The following is a 21,108-nucleotide window of genomic DNA, read 5'->3' as shown; positions in this document are numbered from 1 at the left end:
TTTGTTATTTTGAAAGGTGAGAGGAATCCCTGTAACTTGTTTTGTGCCAGCCATGGTGTGGTGATGTAGTATAACCTTCTGTCTTGTTTAGGTTTGAAGAAGTAGTTTAGGTAGAAAGTACTTGTTTTTTGAAAATTTTTAGGGCAGTTCACAGATACTGTTTTAATCTTTTTGTGCTTTCCGAATCCCCCTGCTACTGCATTAGGTTCACATAAAGACTTTGAATCTGTGATGGGCAAATGACTGTGGTGCCCTGTCAATCTGATGTTTGTCCTGACTGCTGCCTGCTTGAGACACGTGGTGCTCTGCTGTTTGTAACCCAAGTTTGCAGGTTCCACCTAATGGTGGGAACTTTGAGTCTCTCTGCTTAGAGTGAGTGCAATTTATTTCATTCTTTTGTAGCTGTTAAATTCACTCTAGATTTTTCATCAAAGAGGTTTCTGCTTGGAGAATTCTGTCTGCCTCAGTTCAGTCATATTTCTTAAAAGTTGATTGAAACTATTCATTTCACTTTGAGAAAAGAAAGAGGGTCCCTGGTGGGAGTTGTAGGGGTTTTCAGGTGGTTGTCTTGCAGAGATGTGTTTTCTCAAGTGTGTGGAACACCTTTGTAGCAAATTCAAACCTAATAACTCATATACTTCTTCAGGATATAGATTGGAAACTATTACAGTGTGCAGACTGTGGATAGCAGACATGGAAGAACATTTGAGGAAATAGTTGTCTGCCTGCATTTGTGTGATCTCCCTTAATGTAGGAATATTAGGTGTGATCATTTTGAGCCACTTGTCTCTGACACAAACAGTAGCTTGAACCCACTGTTTTAATGTGTTTGTGCTTTTGTGAAGGGGCACTGGCAAGAGAAGTTGAATCTGAAACAGAACTGAAAGGGAACATGAGGTCTGTTTGGTGTTTGTGGCCTTTAAATTGTTCTGTTGTTAGTCTGAATGGGTGAAAGAAAAAACAACTTTTAAAATCCCCTACCATATCCTTCCCTTTATTCTGCTTCCTTAATGCCAGGCTTTTCTGGTGGTGGGATTTTTTAGTTTGTTTGTTTGTTTGTTTTGAAGTGTCATTTTTTTGCAACAGATTAGGAGGGAAAAGCTAAGATGTTTATACCATAGGTGGTAATAATTAGTGACAGAAAAAGTAGTATCAATGTGAATCTCTCTCTTAAAAGGAAGCATACACTCAAAAGCAGAAAAAAACTGAGAGTGTTGCCAGTTAGGCTGAACTTGCAATGAGTAAGTCAAAGAAATCAATTTCCTGGGAGTACTGCAGAACTAATATTAAGGTTTGGGTTTTTTTCTGGATCATATTTCGTGAGCTAGGTTCAATATTAAAGTCCATAAAGAAGAAAGCCTGATTTATAGTGTGAAGGGGTAATGTGGCTCTTAAAGTGTGAGGAATTGGAAAGTCACTTCTGCTTTATGTCCTCACTAATTTTTTAGGCAAGAGTTGCCATTGTGCCATAATAACTGCAGGGTGACTGAGAATAGTGTAAAGAATTCCTCTGTAGTATTTCAGTCTTTCCTGGTGATTCAGCAATAAGAAGAAGGTATGAAAAACTTTCCATTGATTAAATGGCTGTTGGCATAACTTAGCCACCAAAGTTCTTGGCATATTTGTATTTAAAGTCTTCCTTTGAACTCCTGCTGTTCACACAGTATGGAGTAGTCTAGATAGATGGCCTTACTGAATTTCTGCCTTGGCGTCACTATGGCTAATTTTGGAGGAATGGATAAAATTCTATCGATGTAGTGTAACTACAGGATTGTAGTACTGTATTTTAAATTTCCAGAGTTTGGGAAGGGTGGAGGTTGTGAAGAGGCAAACAGAATGAATGCTGAGGAATCACTTCAAAAATCATGGGTGCATGTAAGTAAGAAGTGATGTATGGAGGTACTTGCTGGTAAAACTGCAGTGTAGTTGAAGAACCAAAGAAGAGGGAATATGGTGTAGTCTTTGATCTCAGCTTAAGGAGTTTGGATGGAAAAATGGAAGATTGAGTGATAGACAGCTGGATTTACCATGGGACAGAATGTTTCAGCCTGATGTAGAAATAGCTGGAGTTTAAGGGAAAGAACAAGACGTTAGAGGAGAAAGGCAAAGATGATTTCCAGTGTAAAATACATATTTGGGGTTGTTAACAAAGGTTTGTGTGGTTGAGATGTTAAGTCTGTTTTTCAATTAAGTTGTTCTTCAGGTTTCAGTAATAAATAGTTGAGAATCATGGTGAGGGGAAAGAAAAAGCAGCTGCATTAATATGAAAGGAATGGGAAAAAAAAAATCTTAGTTTGTGGGAGGAGTCAGTGATTAGTCAGTGATTTAGGATTGCTACTATTGTAGCTTAAGTTTAGTAACTGACTCCAAAGCCCTAGCCTGTGGTAAGTTAGGTTTTCAAGGAATTGAAAATGAAAGTATTGATATTCTGCTATTAAATACTATGAAGAACTTTGAAATAGTTTTCTTTGCTTGAAGAGTTTGGTTTAATAAAAAGTTTTGCTGAAGTCCAGGTGTTAATTTGAAACTTTTTGTAATTTAATATGTTCCAAACTAATATTTGAAATAGTTTTAGTTTTGACTTACCAGTTTCTTATTTCTCAGAAAAGTGGAGGATATATCTATTGTGAAGGCATGCAGGAGCATTTATTTGAGTTTGTCATGATTAAGAGGTATAATGGTGGTGTACAAGTTAACAGGGAACATTGTACAGGTGGAAAGGTGAATTTGTAAAAGGTGCTTTTTCTGCAGAGTTGGGATTTGGCTCTTGGGTGGGGAGAAGCTGCTGTAAAGAAGATGAACTGATTGAAGTTCTTGTTTCCATTTTTTGCTGGAAATTATCAAAGTTACCATCCCACTTGTGATTGTTGCGGTTTGTTTCAGCTTTTGTGTGTGTGTGTTTGTTTGCTTGCTTGTTTATTTTGGGTTTTTGTTTTTGTGGTTTGGTTTTGTTTTGTTGGGGGGGGGGTTGGTTTTTTTGGGGGTTTTTTTGGGTTTTTTTGTTAGAAGTGGGAGCTTTGTTGTCTCAGTTTCCAGGAGCTTCTTGGAGGTTGGGTTGTGAAAGCTGGTACCCAAGGACTGACTTTGGACATCCACCCCCTGCCTCCCCGTTTTTCTGGTGGTACTAGAGCTTCAGGGTTCATGTGGAGACCACTGTGAACAGAGCCAGGTCGTACCTGTAAAGTGTTTGAGTCCTGCAGTCCAGTTCTCAGCTCAGGGGCTGGGCTGGGTCTTACCCCTGGTTGTGGCTCAGAGTTTCAGCATCAGCACAGGCTCCTCTTCGCCCTGGAGGAAACGTGTCCTCCCTGGCAGCTCTCATCCCTGGAACTGAGGCTGCCTGATGAGCCATGGGCACTCTGTACCAGGACTGAAGCAAGCTGACTGAAGCAAGTGGTTTGTTTAGAAAGTTGTTCTTTATAGTGTTCACTATTCTCTTTATTTTGTAGCAGTTAGGAGATGCCTTTTGTTTCAGGTTATATGTCAAATTTGTAATAGCTGTTAATTAACCCCTTGTATATATGGTGACAGCTTGGAACACTGTGTGGAGAATAGTGATTCATTCCCTGCCTGTAGCAATAATGATCTTAAAGCACTTGCATCCCCACTTCAAACCACCAGAAATCATGAAATGGTAGAAAAAATTGCAGCCATTTATATTTGCTTCAGAACATCTAGGGCTGTGGGATGAGGCTCTGTGGCCCCCAGAAGAGCTGGAGTGCTGGAAAAGGCCTTTATTGATCAAATTTATGGACTGTGGTCCTTCTCATTAGACTGTCTCAATCTCAGTTTAAAATAAAGATGTATTTTGGTGCATCTGGTGTTACAAACTTAGCTATATGATTTCTTTTAGAGCATTATGGTATTCAGGAAAGAAGGAACAAATTAAAGCTTTCACAATTATAACATTCAGAAAGTGATCCTGACCCCTCAGCACTAGGATCGGCTTTGTAATATCAAAAGTCAAAATGTAACAGGCCATCCCCTCAAAACTGAACTAAGAAGAAAAGGCACTCCTTCTTCCACTCTGTGTATTTTGGGATCACAGCAGAAAAAGAGAGGAGGAGCTTTGAAGAAAAGTTGGGTGATAACTGGAATATGTGGGATTAAACTGAGCAAGAGACAAGGAGGGGGCAGGTTTTTGATAATTGCAAGATTGATTAATGGGGATGCTCTGTTACATATGTTGAATTAATTTCTTGAGTTGTTGGATAGCAAAATGCCAAGATGATAAAAATTGTAGTAGGGACATCCTGCTGGCATGGTTGCTGACATTTGTGCTGAGTTTGTAAGCAGAATGTAAGGCAGGAGTTATGGGCCAGTCTAAAACAGAGTAAATTCATTGGAAAGCAGCTGTCCTGGAGTGTAGATATTAAAACCTTAAGTTAAATTAATGTGTAAAATTTGGTGTGAACTGAAAGAGAGCTGGTTGGTTATTTTGTACGGTGTTTAATGAGAATTTATTAGCAATTAAATACAAAAAAACCTGCAGGTTTTCTTGGGCTGAATCCTTGCTTATATTTCATTTTTTGTGGAGCAGTGAAACCAGTCTGACCCACAAGGCTGTATTCAGTGATAGTGCTCCTGTCTCTCTCAAGAAGATACCACTGCTAAAAGTGCTGCTGATGGTGTTTGATGCCATGAAGTTATTAGATTATTCATGTCCTGTGGGTGACTGTGGGTTTGTGAGCCACTATGCTGGGGTGATGACAATGCCCCTCTTGCCCACTGTCTTCACCCCATCCTCCCAGCCTGAAGAGGAACCTCTGGCCTTCAGGCTTACTGAGGGATGGAAGTGTATAAAGCAAAGTATACAATTCAATAATCCTCACCTTAGAGTGTCCAGCACTTGATCCTTAATTGACTAAATGATGGCACTCATACAGGAGGGATAAGTAAAGAGGAGTTTGTTTATGCTTCAGGCACCCATATGTGGCATTTTAGGGAAATGCAAGACCCTCCAAAGCTCTGAACTGAGACAGTTAAAGCCTTCAATCACTCTTGGTTTGGAGTTTTCTTCAACCATAAGTGTACGGTGCTTTCTTCTCTTAAAATTGACTTGCTTTAAGCTTTGGATAAGCTCAATCACTAGAGGAATAATAAATTCAATATTATAGACTTGTCAATGTGTTGATTTCCTTTATGTTGGAAAGTGTTCTTTTCTGTGTGGAAGGAAGTTGCTTTTTCTGCAGAAATGTGAAAAAGGTTGGAAGTTCTGAGATGCTTATATGAAATTCCAGAAAGTAGCAGGTACTTATTCTTCTGAGTATGTAGCATAAAAGTCCTCTGTGATTTTCCTAGAAAGTAGCTTTTTATTTTTCATCTTGGTTTGATTATTAAGGACCAACTTCTTTTACTGCTTAATTTCAGTGTAGAAGAGCTCTATTGAAAGGTTGCGATTTATCTTTTCATATGTATTGTACAACTATTGGTGTTTATGATCATCTTTACAGGAAAAAGTTGGTACACATAGTAAAAATTATTTTGACTTTTTAAAATGGACCACAGTTTGGTTGTCTGAGCATCTACTATGGAGCCATTCTGTGTTTTACTTGAACAAGTGGGAATGACACCTGGTTGTGTAGTGAAAGACTTCTCTGAAGTATGTGCTTGGAATCTTGCAGATTTCTATGGATAGTGTTTTGCTCTAGTGTTGGTAGGGATACCATGGGTGTTATAATTTTTTTTTCTTCAAAATGTGGTGTTATATCATGTGCAATTCTAAATGAGGGGAAAAAAAATAGAGGTACCTGGAGAATCTGAAGCTGTATGTTGGAAACTCTTGAGGGAATGTACAGAATTTGGCTTAAGATGAAGCTTCATATGTGATGCCTCTCACCAGTAAGATTCCAGGTTGTGGGAGCAGTGGTTCAGGTGTTTGTGGCTATTGACCATATAATCATTGATCATGGGGATGTAGCACAACCTCAGCTATATTTTCCAAGCTATTTCAAGCAACAGCACTTGCCTGCTGCCTTGTTTACATTGCCTTTTCATTTGAAACCACTATAATGAGATGTACCCAGTAGTTCTGTTTTCTGTATTTTAAAGATAGTTTGAATTTACTACTGCTTGGAGTTCATTTTCATTTGGTAATCTGGATTTCTGTGGCTAGATTAGTTTTGAAACTTCCAGACTGTGCTGTACTTTAATGTACTTGCGGCAGTTGGAGGTTGTTAAACTGTCATTATTGCAAACTGATCAGGATCAAGTATAATGAAGTGTTTATAAATGAAATGTGATAACTTTGTGGAAAGTAGTTTGCTTTAGCTGCTGGTTTTGCTTTGAAAATATCTATTGTCTTCTGTAAACCAGAAGCTTCAAGTAGTAGACGTTAATATTAATTATCAAGGGTGGTTGTGAGAGGGAAAATAGGAAAACAGTGCATTTTAGAATTTCCTAAACTGTTGGAAAAATTTGTTGCAACAAATGTAAATAATATTCTGCCATTATAAATACTGTCGCAAGTCTAAAAACTAAGTTTATTTTGTATGTATGAATGGATACAAATAAGTATACTCTGTGAAAACTCAGTGAAACAACATGAAATGTGGTTTTTGAAATGTTGGTTCCAGTCTACAACCTGAATACAGTTGGTGCTCTTGAATGCATGCTGAGGAAAAAAAAGGAAGGCTGTTAATAAAAATAAAAACCCAAGTTCTTTCAGTGTAATTGCAGCAAACTGTATGTTTAGCTTGAGATCAGAGCCTTCATGCACTCTTTGAGCTTAGCAACTACGAGAAGATTGTTGTGTGATCCTGTGTGTTTTGCACAGCAGTGGTAAGTGGTGAAGTTGCTGCTCCAGCAGGGTCAGCCTGGGTGGTGCTGCAGTGCCTGTCCCTTGAGTGAGCTGGCAGTGCCAACTTGGAGTAGTGAAATGCCAAGATGATGTTGCAGCCTTGTGTGGAATTGCGAAAGGCTCCTGCTTAAAGAGTATCAGAGTGGGGGGTTGTGTTATGGATGGCGTGCTTCTAAGTCCAAGCACTAATTGCTGGCATTTTGAAAACTTCTGGAATTATCATTTCTCTCAGAGGAAGGGAACTGGGACTCTATGGAGAGAAATTGTCAGCTGATACATTTCACATAAATTATTCACTTCTTTTTAGAAAGAGAGATGCCATCACTACAGTTTACTGTGAGATTTGAAAGTAGATTCCAGGAATCTTACTTTATGGAGGAAAATAAAAACTTTGAACCAATATTATCATAATGAGATCCTGTTAAAAATCAAGCTGGAGGTAGTTTTTCTAATTGGTGAGGAACTTCACTATTTTTTCTTCCCATTCAGATTTTTTTAAAAATATATTTGTTTGGGGATGAAAATATGTTCAACTTTTGATCTTCCTAAGCTTTTCAAATGCAGGCAGATTTCCAGAGATTTGTGCTGCTCAGTTAACTGCATGAGCAGGGTAACTGGGCAGAGTTGCTTACCTGGGGGCTGAGCAGGCCTTCAGGCTTGGCTGAAATGGATGCTGTGTCTTAGCAGACCAACTACTTGTTGTTCTCGCTGCTGGGATGTCAGTGACCAGGATTTTCTTCTGCTGCTGTTCAAGGCATGGTCTGATACTGGAGAACATCATACAGTGTGTTTCGGTAGCCATGAAGTGAAAAGAAGGTTGTGTGGACTCTTTGAAGACATCCATAGACAGTAATCTATAAATAATTGCTGGCTGAGGTTCAAACCAGTGTTTTCAGGTTTGGTTTTTTTTTTTTTTAAATCTGAATCTGTTAAGGATCTCTCCCTCTTCTTTTCATAAGGATTCAGGCTGTAGTTGTTAAACCTGCTTTCTTGCTATCCCCTGGGTTGGTGAGGAAGGGCATACAAGCAGGTTAGGACAGTTCCTGCTCAGCCACTCCAAACAGCTTGTGCTCTGTGGTGTCTTGGTGGTTATGTGCCTCAGTAAGTGCCCTGTGATCTCCTGATGGAGCAAGGATACAGTGGGAAAGGATCCCTTGTAGTTTGTAATGTCTCCAATGGTTCAGCAGAACGTCTGGGCTGTAGCTGTATTTCAAGGGAAATCCTATGCCATTAGTAAATTTAGAACAATCAGATGAGACAGCCTTCTGGGTATTAAGCTACTGGAAGTCAAATCCTTGAAACAGTGGAGTATTTTTATAATTTCATTGCTGCTGATCTGGAGAAGAGATTCAGGTAGCAGGTAAGAGGTGATTGAGTTTGACTTGAGGTCCTTCACCTCCTGGCATCAATGTGTTGTTTAACAGCTGCTATCTCAAACTCTTCCTTTTTTGTGTCTTTGTAACATGGAATAAGTATGTGTGGGCTTCTTCAGCATGCAGCTTAAGATCTGCAGCAGTGGTTTTTGTCCCAGAAAGTAACCACTCCGCTGGGGATGCTAAAGCTTATGGAGAGCTGTTTCTTTGAGGTTAACTTTACTCCTGATACTTTGAGCTCTAGTGGGGAGGAAAGGTGCCTTCTGTTAGTTCAGAACTTTTTTTGCAGTAGAAAAAACAGAGGCAAAATGTTGACAAAGGAGCCCAGACTGGACATCCTAAGCTTGTTGTCAAATATTGGGTGTCAAATTTTTGCTGTTGTCTGCACAGATGTGAGTCTGTGTGAGATGAAGGCTGGTCTGGTGGAATGATACGTGTAGTAAAGAAAAAACCTGATACCTGGTTCTTGCGATTTTTAGGAGAAATGTATTTATTAAAGTCAGTGGTTTCTTTGTGAATCTTACTTGGGGTTGAAAGTGACTGAGTGGAAAATGGATGACTTCTGCCAGTAGTTTGAACAGCTGATCACCAGACTACTTCAAACAAGTTTTTTAAAATATGCTGTTGTTAAACAAGGTGATGATGATGACCTTAGCTGAAAGCTGCATTATGATTGTCTTTGCCTAAAGCTTTGCTAATTTTGACTGACTGCTGATTTTGTCCTGCCACCATGACTGGAGCACCTGAGTTCCTTGCAGTGGCGTATTGAGCGACTTCAAAATTTTTCCAGGGTAGATTGCCGACTGGGATGTCCAAGTGATTAAATGTTGCACAATAAAAAGCTCGTCTTTTTGAGTTAAATGTATTCACCCTGCAAATATGAGGAAGCCATAGGGTACTTGGGTACTAAAAAGCCAAAGCAAGTGTTTCTTTATTTCCAGATTCAGAAGAAGCTTCTTTGTAAAATATTCCCATTTAAAGCTCTAGTCCTCAAACTGTCCAGTCTTTGTAATATTTGATGCTCGAAGCCTTATCTTCTAATTCAGCTTTGAGAATTATAGCTGTTCCTCAAACAGAAGCGTCTGCGGTTTAATGTGTAATAAAAGTTGGTTATCCCCTGTTTGCGGGATGATGTTGCGGTGTTTTGGCAGGCAGCACGGCAAAGCACGGGGGTGAGCAGGGGGCTTTGGCAGTGCTTTGTCACCGCGTGGGGCGACTCGGACGCGGCGGGACCGAGGTCCCTGTGCCTGTCGCTGGCTGCGAGCGGCGGTGCCGGGGAGGGGACGGCAGGCTCGGCCCTTTGTAGAAACCGGAGGCAGCGGCGCGCACGGAGGCAGAGGGAAGGGCTCCTGCGGGGCGAGCAGGGAGAGCCCGGTAGAAATAGGTGAATCCAAGAGCCGAGGGGCGAGGCGGGCCGCAGTCGGTGCCCGCGCTCCCCCGCAGCCGCCCGGCCCGGGGCGGGAGGGGCCGCGGAGCTCCGGTGGCCGCGGCCCCGCCCCGCCCGCGCCTGCCTCCGCTCCGCCGCCCCGGGGCCGCGCGGGGTCCGGGCCGGGCCGTCTGACGCTGTGCTCTGCCCGCAGATGGCCGCCTGCGTGTCCCGGGTGGAGCTGTCCGTGTCCTGCCGGAGCCTCCTCGACAGGGACCTGGGCTCCAGGTCGGACCCCCTGTGCGTCCTGCTGCAGGACGCGGGCGGTGGCCGCTGGGCTGAGGTAAGAGCGGCCGCTGGCCGCGCTGCCGGTGGGTGGAAACACGCTGAGTCTCCCCCTGCCCGTACACTAGGTTTCCCTGGCAGGTGCATGACATACTTAATCCAAATTTACGATTGGTGAGCAGTGCCGTTGCCCACATTCAAACCTTCAGTAGTTTCTTTAATTGCTGACTTGTTTTCTCGGAGTTGCATCAGGAGGCTCGTTTGACTGTAATGGTATAACTGGCCCTAGAGCACGCACTCCAGAATACATTGCTTCAGCAGTCATTCCCTCCTAGTTTTCAGATTTCCCGTACAATAGTGTGTTTCAATGCTATGGCTCAGCCCGGTTTGTCACTGAGCATGAGGCATGGTCCAGGCTATGTAGCCTTGCTGGTGCCTGTGTAGGGTAATACAGACTTCTTACTCATTGTCAGCAGTTTTACTCCTGTGTTTGTGCAGCTAGATCGCACAGAAAAGATCAAGAACTGCCAAGACCCTGAATTCTGCAAGAAACTGGTTGTGGACTACTACTTTGAGAAAGTGCAGAAGCTGAAATTTGGCATTTACGATATTGATAACAAGTCCTTTGATTTAAATGATGATGACTACCTGGGAGGGATTGAATGCACGCTGGGACAGGTATATATAGACGTGTTAAGTGAGGTACAAAATAGTGGAGAGAGTTTGCTTTATCATGAAAAATGAAGCGAAAATCTGCTTTGCCAAAGGCTTCAACATATTTAAATTTGTAAACACTGCTAAACACATTCATTTGTGTTACCATTGAACATTGTTAGAAAAATCATTATGTCGATCACAAAGCAAAGGAAGAGTCAATAAATTAAATAGTATTTTAAGTTTTAGTAGCTTTTTGGCTATTTGTATAAGAGGTAGCAAAAATAGGAAGCCAAAGTTAAGTTTGGAGATGTGCTTATGAACACTGTTTCCTGGATAGTGAGAGAAGATGATTTTCAGACTGTTCAGGAGCACAAGTTGATGGCTGTCACTGTTGGAAACACATTTCAGTCTTGTTAGAACTTCTATGAGAGTTTGAAAACTTTGCACCTGAAGAGTAATTCTTTCCTCTTTGTCTAACCTGATATTTTTATTATCTGTCTTCTAACCTTAGGTTGTGTCCAGCTCAGTGTTCACCAAACCACTGGAATTGAAGCAAGGAAAGCCAGCAGGAAAGGGCACTATTACGGTAGATAAGGTTTTTGTTTGAAAAAACTCTCTCAATGTGTTGTCTGGGATAAAGTGGCTTTTCTGGTTTCCTGTCAGTATATCTTCAAATGCTACATATATACAGGAGACAAATATTTAAAAGAAAGTACAGTTTCTTTTATGGACAAAATGTATGCAAAACTCTGTGATTTCTTGTTTAACATTTCTCCTCCCCGCCCCTAAATTTCCATGGCCCAGATTTCAGCAGAGGAGATTAAGGATACCAGAGTTGTGCACTTGGAAATTGAAGCCCAAAACTTGGACAAAAAGGTATTGTTTTTAAAAAAGTTATATTGCATGCCTCTCTGGCAGTTACATTTTGTGCTTTTTGGCCAGGAATCTTTGTGTTTGCATTCAGCTAAGCCAGTAATCCATGTGTGAGCAAAGGCTTGCTGTGTTTTGTGTTATTTACAGTGGAGGAAATTGGAGATACAATTACATGTTGAAGTCCACAATGTCAAACTAAAAATTCAACTGCCAGGTTTAGGTTTTGAGGTATTGTTTTGGCTTTGGAGCATTCTGTATATGAATACTAATTAGTTAAATAATTGTCTCCAGTGAACTGATATTTCTGTATTTTTGTTAAAGAAGAAAAGGTGGAAATTTAGGTGTTCTGCTCAATGTTATTTTAAGCCAAAGACCAATACAGGAATTTATTGAGTGACCTAACTCTCAGTTAGCAAAATGATGTGATTTATAGGGACAAAAGTGGTCTGAGGAGGAGGTCTTGGAATTGGAGCTGAAAAATGCTGATGACTTAGAGTGCAGCAGCTTTAAAAAGGAAAAGAAAATGAGGAAAAGTGAATGTATTGTTTGTTTGAAGTATTGTCTACTAATTAGTTATTCTTTACTAATTTTGGTAAAATACAGAGGAGGCTGATTACTTCTGGGGTTTTGTGTGCAGGATATATTTGGTAAATCAGATCCATTTCTGGAGTTTTACAAGCAGACCGATGCTGGAACATGGCAGCTCGTGTACCGATCAGAGGTAAAATTTCCACACAATGTTTTCCTTGAGTTGATCAGACAGCTTTCTCTTATTAAAAGTGAGAGTCCCACTCCTGGTCACGCTTTGCACCAGTTTTGCAGAGAAAGTATACTGTTAAAAGGTATTCTGCTCACTATGGCTGCAGCAAATTGTTTGTTTGCTGCCTGGTGACTGGATAGAGCTACCTGAGTGAGGAGTCTGACCATGGACAGCAAGTGAGAAGAGGGTCTCTTCCTTTTTGATGGTGTTGAGCTTGGCTGTAAAATTTAACTTTACTGAAAGCATCAAGCTTTTATTTCTTACAGAGCTGTTGCTTGGCTATTGATATGTGCCATGGTTGTACTAGTTGAGGCTGCTCTTAACTTGCTGTGAAGAGCCATCATGTCATAATTCCTAGTGAGTTGCACACTATATTCCTCATGTGACATTATGCTATCGTTTTTTTAAGGTCATCAAGAACAACTTAAATCCATGCTGGAGGAAGTTCAGTGTTCCCTTGCAAACTTTCTGTGGTGGAGATTTTAATAAACCTATCAAGGTACAGTCTTTAGAAATTCTCTTTGTTGTTCCAAGTCATCCATTCTCTGTTGATGCTAACTGTGAGTTATCGGGTTGTCTAGTCCTATTGAAGTTACTAGATTGCTTTTCTAGAATTGTAGTGTGTCAGATAAGTGATTATATGTCTGTTTTAAAACATTATGAGTTGTCAAATTGAGAAATCAGGAAATGCAGAAGTGACACAATTTCCAATGTTTAGTCATAAAAAGAATTGTAACTGTTTTTTTCCACTATTCTGGCCCGGGTTTCAAGTTGAGCTTTGGCAGTAGTGTCTTGTTTGTTTTGGTGGTTGGTTGTTTTGGGGTGTTTTTTCATTGTGGCTTTCTAGCACTGTATCTAAGTTAACTGAGAAACTTGCAGATGTTGGACAAACTTGAGTGCCTTTGAATACTGACCTAGACAGGACTTCGAGGTGTCTGTCAGATTTATCCATTCGTGAGACTGGAAGATTTTCCCAGCTCTTTTTCCATCTATTTCAAGTTGAATTTTAGTTTTGAGTCAGAATTGCATTTCCCTGTGGTCACTAATTCTCTGGGGCCCTGGCTTGTGTAGGTGTAACAGAACAACTACATCTTACAATATATTTCTACAAAAGAAAATCTGATAGCAACTTAATATATTTTTTTTCTTCTAAGCAATGCATAGATAATTAAAGACATTTAAATCCATAGTGAGTATAATTTCTCTCTACTTTTCTAACACCTAAGTGATTAACAAATGCAAATGCAGAATTTTACTGCTTCATTCTCTCTCTGAAGAAATCTCATGCTGAAGGCTTGATATGGGAAGATTTAGCAAAAAGCATGCATGCTAATATTGTTTTTTGTGCATTATGGCAGTTCCTAAGAATTACAGAGATTATTAACCTCAATATAGCTGTTCAGGTGTTGTCTTGGTTTGAAAGACAGGTGTCTACCAAGGAAGGTGGGAACCTTACTGGGATGGAAAATATGACCATTCTGTCCCTTCCCTCTGAATTATGATAACTTTGAAATGACAGGGCTTTCAGGCAAAGCTATGGGAGAAGCAGCAGCAGTTGGTTCCCAGTGTGAGTGTGTACAGCAAGGCAAACTAAACAGCAGCCCCAGCACAGCCCGAGCAGAGGCAGAGCCCCAGGCCCAGCCTTGTCCCGTCATGGGCACCTTCCCCTGCAGTGCAGTTCCAGGCACAGGCAGCAGGGGCGCTGCTGGCTCCCGGCCAGGCAGGGCGGCTGCGATGATTCCCCTGCGGCTGCAGGGGGCGCTGTGGCGCGGGCTCGGCCGCCCCTCTCCACACGGGAATGGCGGGTGGGCTGGGGGGATGGACAAGGGGCTGCCTGTGGGAACTCACGGCGAGCAGCCGGTCCCTGTGCACCTCTGGAGGGTGAAATGGGCTGCAGCAGGAAACCTCGGAGCAGCAGCTGGAACAGCAGAGGGGAGCACAGCCAGGGTGGCAAACAAAGTGTAGCAAAATACCCGAAGCTGTGGCAGGAGCAATGGGGGTCCTGCAGGCAGCAGGGAGGTGCTCCCTCCAGAGAGGGACAGGGGTCCTGGGCTTCCCCTGAGGCATCCAAGCAGTTGATGAGGGTCTCTTGCACTGAGGTTGGATGTTGAAAAGGTCCCAGTTCAATGGCTGCTCTTATGAGCAGAGGCTCACCCACTGTGAGGAGAAGCAGTGAAGGACAAAATTCTGCAGTGGTGAATCCTGTCGGCAACAGTGGTCCAAAACCACAGCCTCTGATCTCTGATAGCAAGAGTGCAAGAGAGGGCTGAGCCCAGGCCCTGACCTCAGCTAAGTCTGTATCTCTGCCCTTTGCAAGAGAAAATCCCCCGCAGCTACCAAGCTCACCCCCCAGCTAAGAGACTGCAGCCAGCTACACCCCTTGCCCCCTCCTCCCCATCTTGGCCACATCTTTTGTCTCAAGTGTATCGTTTTCATCTTTTAGGCCACAAAAGGGAGAAAAATTCCCTGAGAGAAAGAAAAAAAGCTAAAATCCTAACCTCCCACATCTGTGCTGGGTTTGTTGATAGGTGACAGTGTTCTAAGTGGTGTTTGTGAGCTCTTGTTGGTGGAGAGTCAGCAGTCTTAGGTCAGAAAGAAGTAATCTTGGTTCAAAAGTGTGCAGCAAGCATGTAGAGAAGGTGGTTAAGAGGTGCATATTGTCATTTGTTAGAACTCCCATAACATGGTTTACACATGCTGTTTTGTGGGGATATATTTGCTGTAGTCCAAAAGTATTTGTGCTATTTTGTTTTGTTTGTTTGTTTTCTAGAAGCTTTCTGTGCTTTGGAATCCACTCTAGAGTGACCTGCTTCTTACAAAGGATAATTTTTTGCTGTTAGTTAATTTAAGCCAAAATTCTTGATGCTTGGGTAAATAATCTGTGAAGTTTCCAAAGCAGCTGTGAAAAAGGATTAAACTGTTCTTGTCCTTAACAGGCTGGGGAAGTTAGTCAGGGGAGTCTAGACTGGCAGGCAGGAATTTCAGTAACAACACTGATGTATATAATATTGCACTACTGTTTCGTCTTTCTTTTGGAATTTGTTCCTAGAAACCTCTTTTTTGAGACTTCCAAAAATTTACCCAGGAGCAGTTATGCATTAAATACTCAGTGAAGGGAGAACTTGAACTTCAGTGCAGTGGAGACACGTTTTTGTCTATCCCCTAAACAACAACTTTGCCAACTCTGTATGAGGATTACATGCTGAATATGTGTGTGAACATAAATCTTTTGATCAAATGCTACGTAGTATTATGGTAATTATTTTTTTCATTGTGATGCAGAGTGATGTTCTCCTTGTTCTGTGTTAAGAACAGCTAATATTTGTGACACAGCATAATCTTTGTGACAGTTTTGTGAAAAATAAGTGAAAGCAGTGGCTCACCCCCACAGTTATGTGAATGGAAATAGCAAATGTAGTAAATACAAATAGCAAAAAAAATATCTGTGGGCGTTGGCATTCACAGGTTTCATGGCATATACACAAATACAAAATAGTTTTCTGTGGATTTGGGAAGTTCCTCCTGTAGATGATAGGGGCCTTTTCCTTGCTGACTGTATTCCATGGCTTGTCGTAAGTATTGGACAGTTAATTTGCAAGGAAATAATAAATAAATAACTCTATGCAGTATCCTGCAGTATTGGAGGGTTTTGTCTGCAGCAACACCACTCTTTGGGCTGCCTGCAGTGAGTCTTGGCCAATCTTAAAACAAATCTCTTTTTACAAGGGTTTTTTCTAAGCCATACCATGTTATGGACTAGTAACAAAACTGGTCCTTGGCATGACTATGAGAGAGTGGGAGTAGGAAGGAGGGGAGAGGAGGTGTGTGGAGATGGCAGCTGCTGGATTCCCTGCAGCTCTCCAGGTGTACTGGCATAATGAAGACCCTTCACTGGGAGTCTGCACCCTGGTTTCTGCACAAAAGAAGGCCTGCCTGGCATGATCCAGTTGCTTTTGGATGATGTGCAAACATCAGAATTGCTGGGAGAAGCCGAGTAAAGTTCAGGCAGGAGGGGAGGAAGTTGTTTCATTGGTAGAGTGTCTGGAAGAGAAGAGCAGAAGTGGGGTGGGAAGGATGGAGGAGGAGAAAGGGGAGCAGTTTCTGTGGTATCTTTTGCCATTAAGACACTGAAGGATGTTTTGGTGCTTCCCATTTAGGTGACTGCATTAGGCCATAATTCACCTGGCTGTTAATATGGGGTTTCCATTTCCATCTTTCCACCAGTGGATGACCCCCAGTGGATCTGAATAGCCCTTTAAAGAACCCTGTGTCAAATTCAAATATCTAGCAATTGAATTTGACCTCCTTATCAGGGTGTTAGCCATGGGTTCATCTTGTCCCTTTGTGCTTAGGAGAAAGTCTCACCATGGTTTATACTGGAGTAACATCAATTTCTTGATTATTAAAGGCAGATCTCAGAGAGTTCCTGAATCTGCGTGGCACGTCAGCTTCCAAGGAGGAGGAGGAGGCAGCTGCTTACAGCTGTCCCTTAGTTGACTGCTTCTGGAATTACTTTTGTTCTGCATTGTATGCACTGAACAAGTTAGAAATGCTCTTCACTGGTGATTTTGTGGAGAGCTATGACACCATGTTGCTGTAAGCTATAGTTACTGGTATATTTTTATTTGTAAATGCATTGTTCTTTTGCATTATCTTGTTCTTCATGCTGACATAAAAATGACTGCTTATTAAAAAGGTATTTATAATTTGGTTGCCATAAGGTGCAGAAAAAGACAGACTTACTGTTCCATTGAAATTAGAGTTTCTTTGTAAATTGGTACTATCGTTGGACAGAAAAAAAGCACATTGCTTAGATAACAAAGTTGTAATTGCTTGTTTCCATTACCTAAGTTGTTTATCTTGTCCTGAATGATGTCACATTGACACATCTGGGATGTGAAATATTGGGGGGTTTTAATGCTTCTTTTAAAAATTTATTTATTTAATGTCTTACATTTCAACCAGGGAGAGATTTTTTTTTTTTTTTTTAATTTTCACTGCGCATACTTGAAGAGGTGAGGAAATGAACATGTTCTCTGTTGAGGTTCATTCTGGTTGTGTGTCTTTGCTCCTGGGTTTCAGTTAGTGCTGTGGTCAACCTCCCCAGTCCTGATGGCATGGGGGGCTCACCAACATGGGTGCAGAGCTGTGAGGCAGCAGATGGGGCAGTGAGCTGTGGCCAGCCTCCCCAGAGCCTGCCCATGGCTGCTCCCTCCTCCTTCCAGGTGCAGTGTGCAGACCATGACAGCGACGGCTCGCACGACTTGATCGGCGCTTTGGAGACGACCCTGGCACAGATGCAGACAGCTGGTGCCAGCTCTCTGGTGAGCCTCCTCAGCCCCTGCTGACTCAGGCCAGAATTCAGCCTTGCAAACCCCTTTCTAATACTGACCTCAGACATGCACTTTCAGTTGTTGCCTCCAAACATGTGTATTTTTGTCTGTGTTTTTGTGTTACTAAACCACCATTTGGAAAGAATAAAAATTTCTTTTCTTTGGGTTCTGTTACCATTCCTCTTTCTAAAAATATCCTTGAGCCTGTTATCTGTTGGCTCTATTGCCCACTGAGCTACTTTTCCCAGCAGTTCAGCTTGCTTTGGCCTCTGCTGAGTCAAGTGAAAGTAGAAGTGCTTGTTGGTGCTGGAACAGATGAGTCTGGAGGCACAGCTTGTCTGGCATGATGTTTGTCCTGGAGCTGGTCACCCTCCTGAGCACTCTGGTCACCTTGCCAGCTAACAGAGCAGCAGTCCTTCCAAGGGGCACTTGTCTTGTTCATCCAGTCTAGAGTAAGTTGAGTCACATGATGGTGGTGCTGGTTTTGGTTTGCTGTCTGCAGTGAAAACCTGAAGTATCATTCTCCTGGAGATGTCCCACCTGAATTGAGGCAGATGTATTTGTACACATAGGCCAGGACTACTCTAGTTGCCAGCCAGCTTGATTGGTAATAATTCCAAAAGTGGGTGGAAGGTTCTTGCCTTTTTTATAGCCCTTGTGAATTCAGAACCAATGCAAGTGAATCCAAGAAAGGAAACGCTGCCACTGGGAGCCTGCAGCCTAGGCTTTTCTGGAGGCACCCTGAGACTGCCTTTTCTGCCCAGTGCTGGTGGCAAAAGCACCCCATTTAGCTTCTCAGACAGCGGCCAAAGTAGTTGCAGATCTTTAAAAATTAAATTTCTTAATTCTGTTGGGTATTTTGGTAACTCGGAAATTGTGAAATGTGTGACACTGTCTGTTTCAATAATTTACTCTCCTGTAAAGGCACATTTTTTGAAACTTGCTTCTGTGCTTGCTTTCTGTAGGTGGAATATGAATGCATTCATCCTGAGAAAAAACAAAAGAAAAAGAACTACAAAAATTCTGGCATTATTAGGATAAAATCCTGCAAGGTAGGAAGATTTTTGTTGGGTTTTTTTCCTTTTTATTTTGTGATTGTAGTGAGATGAGTAGATGTAATAATATCTGTCTGTTCCTCTAGATTGAGACTGAATATTCATTTCTGGACTATGTGATGGGAGGATGCCAGATTAACTTTACGGTGAGTTGTTCCCCACTGTTTGGATTGGTAGATGACAAGACAGAAGCAGTGAGGTTGTGTTTGGTAGTTTGATTGGTAGCATGAGTGACTGCAAATGCAGTGTGAATTTGCAATGATGAAGTCTGCAAAACACTGAGGATACTGTATTTTTGCCTTTTTTGTGATCAAGTAGCTCTTAAAGGGAGCTTAGGGCTTCTTAAACTTCTTTTGAGAAATTGGTTCAGTCTGTCAGTAGAAAGGATTGCTATGGCTTAGAAGTACCTGTACTCAGATGGGAAAAGGGGTGCAGCTTGTGTGCTTGTCCTTGTGTAGGGCTGCTGTGTGCCTGGGAGAAAAGGAACTGTATGGGACTGAGCTAACACTCAGTTTCTGGATATAGTTAGTTCTTCTCATTTGTTTGTGCTGATGCATCAGTGATTTGCTGCCATCATGTTGCCTAATCAGGTGGGTGTAGACTTCACTGCCTCCAATGGAGATCCCAAGTCACCAGATTCTCTTCACTACATCAGCCCCGATGGGATAAATGAGTACCTGATTGCCATCTGGAGTGTGGGAAGTGTAGTCCAGGATTATGACACGTATGTAATGATCTTGCCTGATCTAGTCACCATGTCAAAAATGTGTCACAGCTTGTTCTAGCCCAGCACTGTTTTAGTGATTGAGGAGCTGCCTTTCCTTGGGAGATCCCTTCAGGAGCCTGCTACTGTTTCCTCTTGCTTCTGTCAGTGCTAGGGAGGGCAATGGCATCCTTTCATAATTTGGAATATTTGCTTGGCTTATCCCTACTGAGTCCCATGGTGCTTCAGCTGGGCACTGATGCCTTGTAGCAGATGATGCATTGCAAACATGAATGTCCTATTTAGATCAGTGGGTATGGGAACATGTTTGCCTGCTTTGTCCTGTAACCAGGTTGGTCTGGCTTTTCTCCTACTTTGAAATTTCCTGAGAGTCCTGTGGGGTGCTGCACTGAAAGAAATTATCTAACTCTCAAGTCCAAGCCTGAAGTCATTGGATGCTTGGTGCCAGGCAATGGACAGCTAGATGATATACTAATTCCTTATGGCAGGAATTCTGCCTTGGTCTCTAGCTACTTTTGGTGAATAAAAGCAAAGAGTGAGTTATTATAGAATTGATCTTTCTCATTTTTTGTTGTTGCCCTTTCTTTCTAGGGACAAGCTGTTTCCTGCATTTGGTTTTGGAGCTCAGGTTCCTCCTAACTGGCAGGTAGGGCTTTCACAATGCTGAGCCCTTGCTCTGTCCGTGTCTGCATTCCCTAACTGTTTGTAATGTCTCATTTCTCAAGGTATCTCATGAATTTGCTTTGAACTTCAATCCCAGCAACCCTTATTGCCAAGGTGAGGATACCGCTTTATTAATAATGTCACTCTGTGGGGGAGGTGTTTGAAGTGCTGTGTTTATTTCACAACTGGTGAAAATCAAAGGTAGCACAAAGACATGGCGCAAATAGAGCTTTACTCTCACCTTGATGCTGACAAAAGCAGATGTGTGTGGATGCAGATTTCTATGCAAGCTCCATAAGCTTCAGTGAAGGGGTCTAGATTTAACTGATTGTGTCTGTACTAAAATTTTTGTTACTTCAGCTTGGTTACTTCTGCTGGGTTACAGGTGGCAATGGATTCAGCTCAGCTCTGTGCCTGAGCTTGTTAAGACTCCACAGCCACCATCTGCTGAGGCTGTTAGAAACCAGGGTTACTCCACCAGCAGTGTGGATATATATGGATGTGTCTGACCACTCTCTTTTGAAGTTTGTCTTAAAAGCTTGCTTTTTTCATAGCCATCTTCTTCAGTGGAGGTGTTTTCTGTCACAGTTGCAGCTGGCCTGTAGCTACCAGATAAATTTGGCCATATCAAACACCCAAACACGACCAGCCTAGAAGTAAAACAAGTCCCTGGATAAGGCTGGGATAGGTTTGGTACAAACCCCAAGCAAGGACCTCAGCCAACCCCATTCACATTACTGGTCAGAGGTCTGGGTGGGGCAGAGATCTCAATCAATTGGCTATCCAAGCCTGGAAAATTCAAACCCCCTAAAAAGGGGGTGGCCATAATAAACTCAGTGCTGTTTATTCATGACCCTTGGCGAGTCCTTTGTTGTTTCTGTCTCCAGCCAACAACCACATCCTAATAGTTTCAGGTTATATTGGGTTTGTATGGCAAAGTTTTGATAGTGGGGACTACAGGGGTGGTTTCCCTGACAAGCTGCCAGAGGCTTCACCTGTGTCTAATGGAGCTGATGCCAGCCAGCTCCAAGACTTGTCACTGGCAAAGGCCAAGCCCTTCAGTGATGGTGGGATAACAAATTTAAGAAGGGAGAAAAAACCCCTGTGTGGCAGCAGTCAGAAGGAAGAAGTGAGAATATGTGAGAGGATCAATATAACTAGACACCAAGGCTGTAAAGAAGGAGCAAGATGTGTTCCAAGCACTCAAGCAGAGATTCCCTTGC

General features: G+C 42.2%; 1 protein-coding gene across 4 annotated transcripts in view; it reads left to right on the top strand.

Annotated features, from left to right (window-relative positions):
* CPNE1 (copine 1) overlaps positions 1-21,108 on the top strand; it is a 47,659-nt gene that overhangs the window by 17,271 nt on the left and 9,280 nt on the right. For all 4 annotated transcript variants that reach the window (XM_079321294.1, XM_079321295.1, XM_079321293.1 and 1 more), the window contains 12 exons: positions 9,750-9,878; positions 10,319-10,498; positions 10,989-11,063; positions 11,282-11,353; positions 11,988-12,071; positions 12,520-12,609; positions 17,336-17,434; positions 18,409-18,495; positions 18,585-18,644; positions 19,089-19,222; positions 19,814-19,868; positions 19,948-19,999. In XM_079321294.1, the coding sequence (XP_079177420.1) occupies positions 9,750-9,878; positions 10,319-10,498; positions 10,989-11,063; positions 11,282-11,353; positions 11,988-12,071; positions 12,520-12,609; positions 17,336-17,434; positions 18,409-18,495; positions 18,585-18,644; positions 19,089-19,222; positions 19,814-19,868; positions 19,948-19,999 (1,117 nt within the window). The remainder of the gene's footprint in view (positions 1-9,749; positions 9,879-10,318; positions 10,499-10,988; positions 11,064-11,281; positions 11,354-11,987; positions 12,072-12,519; positions 12,610-17,335; positions 17,435-18,408; positions 18,496-18,584; positions 18,645-19,088; positions 19,223-19,813; positions 19,869-19,947; positions 20,000-21,108) is intronic.

This window comes from Erithacus rubecula (assembly GCF_903797595.1).
Source record: "Erithacus rubecula genome assembly, chromosome: 18".
Taxonomy (NCBI): domain Eukaryota; kingdom Metazoa; phylum Chordata; class Aves; order Passeriformes; family Muscicapidae; genus Erithacus; species Erithacus rubecula.
This window is presented reverse-complemented; position numbering and strand designations above follow the sequence as displayed.